We start from the raw sequence: 15,567 nt of genomic DNA, 5'->3' as shown, positions 1-15,567 counted from the left end.
AATTATTAGTTTTCCATGTGTGCTTCTGTCTGAAGAGTTTATGTGGTGAATTGAGATTTTAATGGCCCAACACCTGTGACTTTATTTGCACAGCTGGAACTAGCGTAAATATTTAGGTAGCGTTTGGCCATAGATTCCCAAATTTATTCTGAAAAATCTGATTTGGATGAAGTTTGGTTTGGAGATGAAAATGTGTTTGGACATCAGTTTTCAAAACATATTTCTCAAATTTATTTTGAAAAAATATGAAACATGACTTATACCCACAAGTTTTAAAAACTATCACAAATACCCAACAATACCATTATCAATAACATTCATTATATTATCACAAACCATAGTCCTAAACATAAATAAATTTGATACAAAATTATTATTTTTATAATGAACTACATGATACACTATCAGATGACCGAGAAGATGAAACAACATTGTTACAAAATAATAAATGATAGGCTCTTTTATAAAATACAAAAGTTTGGGGCAATTTTTAAAAAATGTAATAGTGATATTTTGGCCCAAAACCAGCTATTGAGCTGGATTTGAAATTTTGCCAAAATGTAGGTAAAATCTATAGCCAAACATGTGTTTGCCAAATAAAATCCAAATTTATTTTGACAAAATCTATGGCCAAACGGGTCCTTATCTATGTGTCAGTTTTATCCTTGAAAAAAGGTAAGGAACACTTTATGCTGAGGACTTACTGGTCATTTCTCATCAACTAAACGGCGTATGAAACTTTCATCTGCATTTTTTCCCAGAAACTTTCTTTGAATCTTCTTTCTACATCTATGTGTTCTTCGCTTTACTTTCAGTTTCAGCTGTTGTGCCTCTGTGACGTTTTTGCCTTTTGGTGAGCACACTTGTTCTCTGGCTGTTGCACTTATTATTTTTTCCCTCTTTATTTCTCTGCTCTGCTTGATTAATTTCTTCTGCGCCTCACCAAACAATACCTCTTTGAAACTTTTAACTCGCGAGGCATGCTCTGTAATTTCAAAATTTTTCTATGGATTTGGGTCAATTTGTAATAGATACTAATTTTGCTCCAGCAACATTGATTTAGGAAGATAGGGTTATTGATGTCTCTATTTTACTGTTGTTATATGCTTATTTTTGCACTTTAGAATATTTATTCTCTTCTGCATGTGGTGGATATTGATTCTTATCAAACTCGGCCTCAACTACGGATAATTAGAGGTAGAAACTACATTGAAACATATGCATTCTCAGAACAAAAACAGTTCTTCCTACTCGGCAGAACGAAACGCAGAAATGAATTTCAGACGGCGTGAGAAATATAAGCAAATGGCATCCACCGAAAAACAAGCTCTACTGCTAAAACGCCGACTACGAGCAAAACAATTTACTGCATCTGCAGTGTCATCTGCAACAGGTTAGAATACTAAGCATATGTGTTTTCTGTCTTTGTGTAGAATTTTCTACATGTTCGTATATATCTGCCGATAAATACGCTTACTTCGTCAAGCTTATTTAGTTATACTATGACATTAGCCACATTTTGTATCGCAATTATTAGCTATTATGCATCGCGCCACTACGTTGGCAGCCCACTATGACAGGGCAACAAAATTCTGCCCACCCATCCTCAATATTTGAAGTAGGCAAGTACAATCCTCTACGCAAAAAGTTTTTACCATTTTTTAACTGAGAAAATATTTACTTATATTTATTCTAAAATTATCTGCTACTAGGGTCAACGTCTGGTACGGCTAATGAATAAAATCAGAATTCTTACACTATTCTGAATAAAGGTTGGTGTATATTGCAGTACTATTTCTTACCAATCTGGCTTTGCTTCTCCATTCATTTATTCTGACGTTTTGGTAGTTGCAGGTCCAAACGTAAATAAAAAAAGGCAATATAACCATTAGCCAAATGCAATCAGAATATGTCCCACTAAAAGTAATTTCCCATTTTAAGTTCTGTCGAGCTAAGAAATTTCAGTTTGAACCTCCTACATTTTGTTGTCGCAATGGTTCAGTTAGCTTAACTACACACAAAATGCCCACAGAATTGCGTGATTTATATGTAGGAAATACTGAGGAATTTAAACGATTTTGCACATACATTAGAAATTACAATAATACCTTTGCATTTACATCACTTGGTGTGAGCTACGACAAAGATTTAGCGAGAAGAAATCATGGTATTTATATTTTTAGAGTTCAAGGACAAATGTATCATTTCATAGATGATCTATTTCCTACGAACGAAAAGGCAAAAAAAATACAATTTTACTCTATGACAATGATAATGAATTAGCAAACAGAATGGCTTGTTCCGATAGGATTGATGCAAGTATAATTAGAAATCTGATGGACTTGCTGGGAAATAATCCATATTCTATTTTTTTAAGATCGTTGGATGATGTTCCAAACCTGCCGAACTTCTATATTGCGCTTAAATGTGATGCAGGCTTGGATCAACGAATATATAATCTCCCTACTACATCAGAAGTTGCTGCAATATGGGTTGAAGAAAATAGTAGTAATGTTGTTCAAGCACCTCATATTCGAATTTATACTAGCAGTAACAGATCACAATTAGTAAATTATTATTATGGATGTTATGATCCTTTACAGTATCCATTACTATTTCCATATGGTCAAGGGGGGTGGCATTGAGGAATTAAAAAAATTATGCCTGCAACTAGAGCTCATACACAAACTATTTCTTGTCAAAATGAAGAGTTACCAAATATTAGAAATGTTGTTATATGCTTATTTTTGCACTTTAGAATATTTATTCTCTTCTGCATGTGGTGGATATTGATTCTTATCAAACTCGGCCTCAACTACGGATAATTAGAGGTAGAAACTACATTGAAACATATGCATTCTCAGAACAAAAACAGTTCTTCCTACTCGGCAGAACGAAACGCAGAAATGAATTTCAGACGGCGTGAGAAATATAAGCAAATGGCATCCACCGAAAAACAAGCTCTACTGCTAAAACGCCGACTACGAGCAAAACAATTTACTGCATCTGCAGTGTCATCTGCAACAGGTTAGAATACTAAGCATATGTGTTTTCTGTCTTTGTGTAGAATTTTCTACATGTTCGTATATATCTGCCGATAAATACGCTTACTTCGTCAAGCTTATTTAGTTATACTATGACATTAGCCACATTTTGTATCGCAATTATTAGCTATTATGCATCGCGCCACTACGTTGGCAGCCCACTATGACAGGGCAACAAAATTCTGCCCACCCATCCTCAATATTTGAAGTAGGCAAGTACAATCCTCTACGCAAAAAGTTTTTACCATTTTTTAACTGAGAAAATATTTACTTATATTTATTCTAAAATTATCTGCTACTAGGGTCAACGTCTGGTACGGCTAATGAATAAAATCAGAATTCTTACACTATTCTGAATAAAGGTTGGTGTATATTGCAGTACTATTTCTTACCAATCTGGCTTTGCTTCTCCATTCATTTATTCTGACGTTTTGGTAGTTGCAGGTCCAAACGTAAATAAAAAAAGGCAATATAACCATTAGCCAAATGCAATCAGAATATGTCCCACTAAAAGTAATTTCCCATTTTAAGTTCTGTCGAGCTAAGAAATTTCAGTTTGAACCTCCTACATTTTGTTGTCGCAATGGTTCAGTTAGCTTAACTACACACAAAATGCCCACAGAATTGCGTGATTTATATGTAGGAAATACTGAGGAATTTAAACGATTTTGCACATACATTAGAAATTACAATAATACCTTTGCATTTACATCACTTGGTGTGAGCTACGACAAAGATTTAGCGAGAAGAAATCATGGTATTTATATTTTTAGAGTTCAAGGACAAATGTATCATTTCATAGATGATCTATTTCCTACGAACGAAAAGGCAAAAAAAATACAATTTTACTCTATGACAATGATAATGAATTAGCAAACAGAATGGCTTGTTCCGATAGGATTGATGCAAGTATAATTAGAAATCTGATGGACTTGCTGGGAAATAATCCATATTCTATTTTTTTAAGATCGTTGGATGATGTTCCAAACCTGCCGAACTTCTATATTGCGCTTAAATGTGATGCAGGCTTGGATCAACGAATATATAATCTCCCTACTACATCAGAAGTTGCTGCAATATGGGTTGAAGAAAATAGTAGTAATGTTGTTCAAGCACCTCATATTCGAATTTATACTAGCAGTAACAGATCACAATTAGTAAATTATTATTATGGATGTTATGATCCTTTACAGTATCCATTACTATTTCCATATGGTCAAGGGGGGTGGCATTGAGGAATTAAAAAAATTATGCCTGCAACTAGAGCTCATACACAAACTATTTCTTGTCAAAATGAAGAGTTACCAAATATTAGAAATGTTGTTATATGCTTATTTTTGCACTTTAGAATATTTATTCTCTTCTGCATGTGGTGGATATTGATTCTTATCAAACTCGGCCTCAACTACGGATAATTAGAGGTAGAAACTACATTGAAACATATGCATTCTCAGAACAAAAACAGTTCTTCCTACTCGGCAGAACGAAACGCAGAAATGAATTTCAGACGGCGTGAGAAATATAAGCAAATGGCATCCACCGAAAAACAAGCTCTACTGCTAAAACGCCGACTACGAGCAAAACAATTTACTGCATCTGCAGTGTCATCTGCAACAGGTTAGAATACTAAGCATATGTGTTTTCTGTCTTTGTGTAGAATTTTCTACATGTTCGTATATATCTGCCGATAAATACGCTTACTTCGTCAAGCTTATTTAGTTATACTATGACATTAGCCACATTTTGTATCGCAATTATTAGCTATTATGCATCGCGCCACTACGTTGGCAGCCCACTATGACAGGGCAACAAAATTCTGCCCACCCATCCTCAATATTTGAAGTAGGCAAGTACAATCCTCTACGCAAAAAGTTTTTACCATTTTTTAACTGAGAAAATATTTACTTATATTTATTCTAAAATTATCTGCTACTAGGGTCAACGTCTGGTACGGCTAATGAATAAAATCAGAATTCTTACACTATTCTGAATAAAGGTTGGTGTATATTGCAGTACTATTTCTTACCAATCTGGCTTTGCTTCTCCATTCATTTATTCTGACGTTTTGGTAGTTGCAGGTCCAAACGTAAATAAAAAAAGGCAATATAACCATTAGCCAAATGCAATCAGAATATGTCCCACTAAAAGTAATTTCCCATTTTAAGTTCTGTCGAGCTAAGAAATTTCAGTTTGAACCTCCTACATTTTGTTGTCGCAATGGTTCAGTTAGCTTAACTACACACAAAATGCCCACAGAATTGCGTGATTTATATGTAGGAAATACTGAGGAATTTAAACGATTTTGCACATACATTAGAAATTACAATAATACCTTTGCATTTACATCACTTGGTGTGAGCTACGACAAAGATTTAGCGAGAAGAAATCATGGTATTTATATTTTTAGAGTTCAAGGACAAATGTATCATTTCATAGATGATCTATTTCCTACGAACGAAAAGGCAAAAAAAATACAATTTTACTCTATGACAATGATAATGAATTAGCAAACAGAATGGCTTGTTCCGATAGGATTGATGCAAGTATAATTAGAAATCTGATGGACTTGCTGGGAAATAATCCATATTCTATTTTTTTAAGATCGTTGGTTGATGTTCCAAACCTGCCGAACTTCTATATTGCGCTTAAATGTGATGCAGGCTTGGATCAACGAATATATAATCTCCCTACTACATCAGAAGTTGCTGCAATATGGGTTGAAGAAAATAGTAGTAATGTTGTTCAAGCACCTCATATTCGAATTTATACTAGCAGTAACAGATCACAATTAGTAAATTATTATTATGGATGTTATGATCCTTTACAGTATCCATTACTATTTCCATATGGTCAAGGGGGGTGGCATTGAGGAATTAAAAAAATTATGCCTGCAACTAGAGCTCATACACAAACTATTTCTTGTCAAAATGAAGAGTTACCAAATATTAGAAATGTTGTTATATGCTTATTTTTGCACTTTAGAATATTTATTCTCTTCTGCATGTGGTGGATATTGATTCTTATCAAACTCGGCCTCAACTACGGATAATTAGAGGTAGAAACTACATTGAAACATATGCATTCTCAGAACAAAAACAGTTCTTCCTACTCGGCAGAACGAAACGCAGAAATGAATTTCAGACGGCGTGAGAAATATAAGCAAATGGCATCCACCGAAAAACAAGCTCTACTGCTAAAACGCCGACTACGAGCAAAACAATTTACTGCATCTGCAGTGTCATCTGCAACAGGTTAGAATACTAAGCATATGTGTTTTCTGTCTTTGTGTAGAATTTTCTACATGTTCGTATATATCTGCCGATAAATACGCTTACTTCGTCAAGCTTATTTAGTTATACTATGACATTAGCCACATTTTGTATCGCAATTATTAGCTATTATGCATCGCGCCACTACGTTGGCAGCCCACTATGACAGGGCAACAAAATTCTGCCCACCCATCCTCAATATTTGAAGTAGGCAAGTACAATCCTCTACGCAAAAAGTTTTTACCATTTTTTAACTGAGAAAATATTTACTTATATTTATTCTAAAATTATCTGCTACTAGGGTCAACGTCTGGTACGGCTAATGAATAAAATCAGAATTCTTACACTATTCTGAATAAAGGTTGGTGTATATTGCAGTACTATTTCTTACCAATCTGGCTTTGCTTCTCCATTCATTTATTCTGACGTTTTGGTAGTTGCAGGTCCAAACGTAAATAAAAAAAGGCAATATAACCATTAGCCAAATGCAATCAGAATATGTCCCACTAAAAGTAATTTCCCATTTTAAGTTCTGTCGAGCTAAGAAATTTCAGTTTGAACCTCCTACATTTTGTTGTCGCAATGGTTCAGTTAGCTTAACTACACACAAAATGCCCACAGAATTGCGTGATTTATATGTAGGAAATACTGAGGAATTTAAACGATTTTGCACATACATTAGAAATTACAATAATACCTTTGCATTTACATCACTTGGTGTGAGCTACGACAAAGATTTAGCGAGAAGAAATCATGGTATTTATATTTTTAGAGTTCAAGGACAAATGTATCATTTCATAGATGATCTATTTCCTACGAACGAAAAGGCAAAAAAAATACAATTTTACTCTATGACAATGATAATGAATTAGCAAACAGAATGGCTTGTTCCGATAGGATTGATGCAAGTATAATTAGAAATCTGATGGACTTGCTGGGAAATAATCCATATTCTATTTTTTTAAGATCGTTGGATGATGTTCCAAACCTGCCGAACTTCTATATTGCGCTTAAATGTGATGCAGGCTTGGATCAACGAATATATAATCTCCCTACTACATCAGAAGTTGCTGCAATATGGGTTGAAGAAAATAGTAGTAATGTTGTTCAAGCACCTCATATTCGAATTTATACTAGCAGTAACAGATCACAATTAGTAAATTATTATTATGGATGTTATGATCCTTTACAGTATCCATTACTATTTCCATATGGTCAAGGGGGGTGGCATTGAGGAATTAAAAAAATTATGCCTGCAACTAGAGCTCATACACAAACTATTTCTTGTCAAAATGAAGAGTTACCAAATATTAGAAATGTTGTTATATGCTTATTTTTGCACTTTAGAATATTTATTCTCTTCTGCATGTGGTGGATATTGATTCTTATCAAACTCGGCCTCAACTACGGATAATTAGAGGTAGAAACTACATTGAAACATATGCATTCTCAGAACAAAAACAGTTCTTCCTACTCGGCAGAACGAAACGCAGAAATGAATTTCAGACGGCGTGAGAAATATAAGCAAATGGCATCCACCGAAAAACAAGCTCTACTGCTAAAACGCCGACTACGAGCAAAACAATTTACTGCATCTGCAGTGTCATCTGCAACAGGTTAGAATACTAAGCATATGTGTTTTCTGTCTTTGTGTAGAATTTTCTACATGTTCGTATATATCTGCCGATAAATACGCTTACTTCGTCAAGCTTATTTAGTTATACTATGACATTAGCCACATTTTGTATCGCAATTATTAGCTATTATGCATCGCGCCACTACGTTGGCAGCCCACTATGACAGGGCAACAAAATTCTGCCCACCCATCCTCAATATTTGAAGTAGGCAAGTACAATCCTCTACGCAAAAAGTTTTTACCATTTTTTAACTGAGAAAATATTTACTTATATTTATTCTAAAATTATCTGCTACTAGGGTCAACGTCTGGTACGGCTAATGAATAAAATCAGAATTCTTACACTATTCTGAATAAAGGTTGGTGTATATTGCAGTACTATTTCTTACCAATCTGGCTTTGCTTCTCCATTCATTTATTCTGACGTTTTGGTAGTTGCAGGTCCAAACGTAAATAAAAAAAGGCAATATAACCATTAGCCAAATGCAATCAGAATATGTCCCACTAAAAGTAATTTCCCATTTTAAGTTCTGTCGAGCTAAGAAATTTCAGTTTGAACCTCCTACATTTTGTTGTCGCAATGGTTCAGTTAGCTTAACTACACACAAAATGCCCACAGAATTGCGTGATTTATATGTAGGAAATACTGAGGAATTTAAACGATTTTGCACATACATTAGAAATTACAATAATACCTTTGCATTTACATCACTTGGTGTGAGCTACGACAAAGATTTAGCGAGAAGAAATCATGGTATTTATATTTTTAGAGTTCAAGGACAAATGTATCATTTCATAGATGATCTATTTCCTACGAACGAAAAGGCAAAAAAAATACAATTTTACTCTATGACAATGATAATGAATTAGCAAACAGAATGGCTTGCGATTTAAAAGTCAAATGCACTTGTTTTTCTACAATAGAATACAAATTGAGTGTTTAATATGTGAAGATTATGTTCCCTATTGATGTTCTTTGAAAGCAATAATTTGAGCCTATTCATCTAAAAGACATTAAAGACCTTAGCTACTCAAATGCAACTCAAGTGTCAAGTCTAGATCATCTAATGCACTAAGTACAGAAAATTCAAATTTTTAAAATTCATAGTTGTTGGTTGAAAGAATAAAAGTGGACATTTAATTTACTACTAAGTGGGCGTTTGGATATAAGAACAGTAAAATTTCAAAATAGGAGGAAATTTTTTTTATTGAAAATGTTATTTGAAATTTAGAGTTGTGTTTGGACATGAATATAATTTTGGGTTGTTTTTGAAGTTTTGTAAGTGATTTGAGTGAAAATTTTGAAAACAACTTTTTGGAATTTATAAAATTTTGAAAATTTTCAAAATGTATTTTCAAGTGAAAATTAAAAAAATTTATGAACAAATGCTGATTTCGAAAAAAATAAAAAAAAAATAAGAAAAAAGGGAAAACTTTCTTACGTCCAAGGGCTCTAAGAGAGGCTGAAAAGCCATGATAATTGATTGGTTCATGGTTCCTTTACAACACAGAATTAAGAGCAAAGGAACTTAAGCAAACCGGCAAATGACCATTTTATCTGTCCGACATTAACTACAACAGGGACTTTCTCCTACTTTCTGTTTTACCCATTAGTGTGACAGAAACTATCACTATAATTTAACTGATATAGCTGTACGAAGCCAGAAATATTTCTAAAGGTGTTCAAACTTGAAAGAAGTAGAAAAAATTATTCGACAAAAGATGTTCAATATATATTATATATCTCTAAAATTTAATATTTTATTTATATACGTAGTTTATTTTTTCGACGATATGTGGTCAATTAACCATCCTTAGGACAATGCAGCTTCGCCCCTGATTGTTATGATATTGAGAAGTTATCTATTGTTATAGGTGAAGATGATATAAAAAACATACATATTGTCACTGCACAGAAGTTATGCAAAACATTAAAAAAGTATAATATTGCAATCGAAAAAATCATATACAGAGCCAAAGCTGGAATTTACACAATGCAGAGTGAAAATAGCAAGTCTTGATCAAGATTGAGAACATGTCTACGCCGAAGTACTTTCATGGTCCCAAAAACACCCTTATCTCTCCAAATTGTTAATTATGTGAGGCCCACAAATCTGATGTTTTAAATTACAAATAAAGATCTTCCTGGGAAAATGAAAGATATGCTTAAATAGGCTGGTGCCAGACCGCCAGTGATGAATTCAGTTCATATTGGAGGGTTGAATAAGATCAAAATCCCCCCCCCCCCCCCAAAAAAAACAATTAAATATAAATATATTTTGTTAAGGGTGATTGAAGGAATTTTTGTACAGTCATGCTCTTTTACAATTTTAAATTTTAAAAAATAATATTTTTTAAAAAATAAATCTCCTACGTGTAAAAACGATGTAGGGTTATAAAACTAAAAACAAGTTTGTAAAGAACCAAAAAAATCAATTGACCGCCATTTTGGTTTACATTAATTTACAACCAAGAAAAATGGCAGTCCGGTGAACAAAACATCCCTAGTTACACAGAGTTCGGTGAAGGGCCGCACCCAAAAATGATAAAATTGATAACACCCAATTTCATACAAGCTAACAAGAAAATAGAGTTAGAGCTATAACCAAGATATTGCATCTTTTTCCAATTAAGATTTAGAACTAAACATAAATTGCTTAACATTAGCACCCTGGTTCCAACAAGGAAAATTCCTATGGTAAGACATTAGGATATTTCATAATTAATTAGCTACATCAGTTAACATAATCAGAGTTGATGAACAGTTATAGAATTAAACTGAAAACTTCAACTACAATTAGCTTAATATCTGTGCCGAAGACCACCACTGAATCCAGATGGATCTGCCCTAATAACAGGCATTCCAAGCCGGTCCAATCGACCAGAACCAGGATAAGCTTTACCAGTGAAGCTGGCATAAAAGGAACCCTTTTGTGAGTTGGTTCTTGACTCACTGTAACCGTGAATCGAATACCTTTTTATTGAGCTTGATCTCTCGTAATGAGGCCTTTGTTTCGGTGCACTCATTGAACGTACCTTGGCCTTGGCTGATTCGGTGTAAGACATGTAGTTAGGATGATCGGAGTATCCACTCAAGCAGCTTCTTGAACCATCGCTCTTAGTTGGAGTAAACGGTCCTCTCTTTGAACTACCGCCTTTTGAAGAAGCCGAGTAAAACTGAGGGCTATTATCAGCAGTGCAGAAGCAGGCTTCCTCGAGTTCTTCATTGAACTTCAACGGGCTCAGGGGTTGATTTCCACAGGACGATGGACTGGGAACTGTTTGATGAGCTGTTGATTCCTTTGATGTTGTTAAGCTATAGCTGTATTGGTCAGAATTCAAGCTAAGATGTGAAGAGTGAAAGAGGTTCCTTTGTTTAGGCGTGGCATACTGTTTCCCAGTATCTATTTCCAGGATCTTGTCACTTTTTTCATCATCGAAAGAATTGGTTCTTGCAGAAGATCCTTGGGGTCTAATTCGTGCCTTTTCCGAATCAATCACCTTCCAATTTGATTTCGAGGTGTTCCTCTGCAATATTTTTACTTGACGTTAAGTCGTGAATAATAGAAATAGTTGCTGCATTTACCAAAACATAAAATACTCAGCCAATACCTTGAGCATAAATGTTTCGTCGTGCTTCATGCTCCTTGCTCGGATAACATGCTCGAATTTCTCAGGAGTTGTAGGACCCTACAAGTCATCGAACGTTTGATCAACCATAGGTATATCAGAACAAAGTAACACAGGTTAATTAGGACAAGATACACTGTTATGGAAACTTTACTTATGTTAATTACAAACATTATTATAATTAACTCATTTAAGAAAAATCCCCACATGAAATGCTTAGAGCTTTCACCAATATGTCAAAGAATGTTAGTGTCACATGACATGTTTATCCACTTTCCAAAAAGAGTGGCTTCTATATCAGGAAAAAAGGAGTGCCATCTTTTTACAATATAGATGAGAAAAAGGTGTGGGGACTGGAGTTGGATGTTTAAAGTATGAAGAATAGTCTTTATCAAAGTACAACTTCTAGAGTAGTATTAAAGACTGTAACTTTAGCATAGGAGGCTTTAAGAAAATAAGAATACTCAAATTTAAACAATTGGAGGGAAGGAAAATCTTTTCACTTACAGCATGAAGAAACTGAACAGATTTGGTGCTCGAATGTGGGGATCCCGAGACCTGAGATCGCCCAGCACGAGCCCTCGACTGAGCTCTGATCATTGCTTGCATTTGCCGTAGATAATCAGCAGTTTGTTGCCTCACAATATGACCTCTCACCAATGCCTGAAGCTTCACAAGTCCCTTTAACGCTCGTAAAGCTCTCCTCGACTTCAAATTACAGATAAAAATGATAAACTTCGTAAACTAATACTGTTTAAATGAAATTAATTGGCAACGAAAGGTATAACAGTGACAAGACCTACTGTCAGGTGACACTAAATTCAGGTTGTACCAAAACTGAATATCAGTATCAAATGCACTAGTTTTAGATGATGTTTTATGGTATGGGCCACATAACACAAATGCATGAAATTTTCAAAGGTGATGGCGCCTTAAAACTTCATTTTCAAACCCCTGAACTCTTCTTCTAAAGTGAAGTCTGACATTTCAGAAGATAAGGACATATGACTATTCACCAAACCTTCCAATAAAGAAAGGAAAGTAAACCATAAAAGCTTCTAACTTCAACTCTCTAAAGCCAAAGCAATGGTACGATAGAAAAGTTCTCTTCTATTTTTCCTCTATATATAATCCTCTTGGAAATGGAGGGAACAAAAATTCAGCTACTCGAAAAATTTAAAAATATACTATTTGTTTCTCATCATATTGGATTATCAACTAATTAACCAAGTGGTCCACAAAAACAGCTGAACTTTCATAATATTAAACCTTTGCCTCAGGGCACAGAAATTATGATGTTGAACTATACTGACATAAGTTACCTAACACTTACCCTATTAATTGAGAGATATTAATACTAAGAACTTCTCATTGCCTACCAAAGGTAGAGAAAATTTCAGGTTCTAGTCATCATCTACAAGGGGCTAAAAATATCCAAAAATGGAAAGCAAATAACAGAACAAGAATTAAAACTCACCAAAACAAAGCATGTGTATTAATGGCTCAACCACACATGCATATTCCCATCAAGAGAAATTTTCTCTTTTTTACAATGATAACCAAAGAGAGTGATTGACCTTCTTGAGCCGAAGGTCATTCGAAAACAACCTCTCTACCTCCAAAAGGTAGGGGTAAAGCCTGCGTACACTTTACCCTCCTCAAACCCCACCCCATAATGTGGGATTACACTGAGTATATTGTTGTTGTTGTTAACCAAGAAAGTCATTGACATATGGTTCGAAAGTCGGTGGATGACGAACCCATCCATCTACCCTTCTCTGGTTAAATCACATGCTTTTGCATGCATGACTCAAACCCGTAACACTTTTACCAGACCAAAGTCTGGACGAACTTTGCACTAATTTTCCTATTCTAATTCTACATTTTACCTTTTGATTTTATTATTTAATCTAGTTAACGTTCTCCATCATATAACAAATAAAAGAGTACTACATTACCAAATACATGCAACATTAACATCATAAAACAGTGCCTGTGACCTTAGCTGCTGGCTGTAACAGTAAACACCACAGTTGCACTAACGTACAAAAATATGATCAAAGTAAAAGAAAGAAAAGAAACAAGAGACAGACAGACTAGGAAACTACCCATCTTGGAATACACAAATTTGTTTCATTAATTTTTTGCAAAAAGTACACTTTAGCCCATTCCTTAAATTAAATGAATCTAGAAAACTACAAACTAACCACACTATTTCCATTATTAGATTTTCAGGTCCACACAGTTCGTACTTTCCCCTTCACCATGTTCTAACTCTTAACCCACCCACCCCCTTAATCCCCCTACCCCACAAAACAAATAAGATTCCCTTTTTTAAAAGAAAAAAATAGGCATAATAGATTAATGGAAACTACAATACATTGGTTACTGTTTAAGCTACGTCTGTATGTTCATAACGGAAAGACACATCAAAAGAGGACATCGGAAAACAACATTTGCTATACAACAGAACCTTCGGCACCCACTACTACGTCGTTTTTACTCAATATTAAAATAAAGTATTGAAGAAGAACTTTTACGGTATTAGTTTATTTAAAAATTTACACTATTTGCATTAACTAGTAACCTTGAAAAATAGGGCATGTCCCACAGGTAAAAAGAATTTTTTAGAGCTTAAAGTATATGTACTCATAGCTTAACCTTATTTGCAATATCATATGATTTATAAGATAATTATCAAGAAAACTTTATGCACTGTTAGTGTTAAATAACACTGATGTAAAAGATTTATTACATTATTGATATAGTATATTTAAATCTATTTAAAATAGTTGCTAACCTATTATCATTATGCTAAACTACAATGACAATAATTTTTAAAAAGAAATTGTACAGCGTTCATGTATTAACTTAGTCTTGTTTAAATTATTATTGTATAAAAATTAAAACCAAATATATTATTATATAATAACTAACCAGATAAGCCCGGAAATGTGATTGTATGACGACGGCGGCCCAATCTTCTCGGCTGCCGGATTCTGCTCTACTTCTGTTAACAACCGCCGCAGAGGAGGCGGAGGAAGAGCTGACAGCAACACCATTCCACGTCATCACAGCAGCACCACCACCACTAGTACTGTTACTAGCAGCAGTACCTCTGCCGCTACAAGTGAGTTTCACAACCGCAGCGGCAGCTTGAGCGGCGGCGATAGCAGCTTCCGCCACAACAGCAGTTGCTTCCGCCACCGCAATCGCACGCTTAGTCGGATCAACACTGCCAATGGCGTCGGTTGAGACACCATAATTTGATGATAATGAAGATTTATTATCAGTAGGTTTAATAAAAGAAGAGTCTGTTTCTCTGTATGATTTAACAAAGCTCCATTTTTTCTTAGTGGGTTTAGTTGGGTTTGGATTAGGATTATTTTGCTTAGAAGAAGAAGATGATGGGTCGGTTTTTTTAAGGCCAAGAAGCCCTCTAAACCATTTGGATGCTTTGCCCATTTAGTTAAAATAAAAGTTTTGGGATTAAAAAGAACATTTTTCTTCTTTTCTATGTTGTTGCAGAGAAATGGATGTGAAGAGAGTGAGTGAAAGGAGTGAGAGGGAAGAAGGAAGAGGAGACGTGGGAGAAGATGCGAGATTTGTGAGAAATAGAATAGGGGAGAAGTCAAAAATAATGTGCTAATACTGTGTACTTGTTCTACTTGGGATTAGAAGCTGTGTTAATTTATTGTGAACAGTGGAAGTAATATTTACTCCAATGCTGGATACTGTATAATCGAATGACCAAATTGCCATGCTCAACTAGATATGTAATAAAAACTCTCGGGGTCGTTTGGCAGAGGTACAATAAGGTATAATACTGGTATAAAAATTTAATATTATTTTAATATTTTATTTGGTTAATAAATTTTGTATAAGTTATTTTGGGGTTAAAATTAGTACCGGAATAATTCATATCTTGTAGAGGGTGGGGTAATTAGTGTCGGGATGATTTATACATTCAACTTAGAAATATGCAATT

The 15,567-nt window shown here is 34.5% G+C and overlaps 1 protein-coding gene and 1 long non-coding RNA gene across 2 annotated transcripts; one reads left to right on the top strand and one right to left on the bottom strand.

Moving 5' to 3' along the window:
- Positions 1-780: 780 nt before the first annotated feature.
- LOC138896963 (uncharacterized) lies at positions 781-8,021 on the top strand. Its single transcript, XR_011410620.1, has 2 exons — positions 781-853; positions 1,196-8,021. It is a non-coding gene; the product is annotated as an uncharacterized lncRNA (long non-coding RNA).
- Positions 8,022-10,542: 2,521 nt separating this feature from the next.
- On the bottom strand, positions 10,543-15,245 carry LOC104120615 (protein IQ-DOMAIN 22). Its single transcript, XM_009632419.4, has 4 exons — positions 14,517-15,245; positions 12,087-12,287; positions 11,562-11,639; positions 10,543-11,477 (listed from the first exon to the last, which is right to left on the bottom strand). The coding sequence occupies exons 1-4, from the start codon at positions 15,042-15,044 to the stop codon at positions 10,752-10,754; spliced, it is 1,533 nt and encodes a 510-aa protein (XP_009630714.1). The 5' UTR covers positions 15,045-15,245; the 3' UTR covers positions 10,543-10,751.
- Positions 15,246-15,567: the final 322 nt, after the last annotated feature.

Source organism: Nicotiana tomentosiformis, chromosome 8, assembly GCF_000390325.3.
Source record: "Nicotiana tomentosiformis chromosome 8, ASM39032v3, whole genome shotgun sequence".
In the NCBI taxonomy this organism is placed as follows: Eukaryota; Viridiplantae; Streptophyta; class Magnoliopsida; order Solanales; family Solanaceae; genus Nicotiana; species Nicotiana tomentosiformis.
This window is presented reverse-complemented; position numbering and strand designations above follow the sequence as displayed.

Coding starts and splice junctions, on each gene's coding strand:
- LOC104120615 (XM_009632419.4), bottom strand. CDS start 15,044: ATGGGCAAAGCATCCAAATGGTTTAGAGGGCTTCTTGGCCTTAAAAAA. Junction 11,640..12,086: donor CTGTTCAGTTTCTTCATGCT/GTAAGTGAAAAG, acceptor GATGACTTGTAG/GGTCCTACAACTCCTGAGAA. Junction 11,478..11,561: donor ACGAAACATTTATGCTCAAG/GTATTGGCTGAG, acceptor AAAATATTGCAG/AGGAACACCTCGAAATCAAA.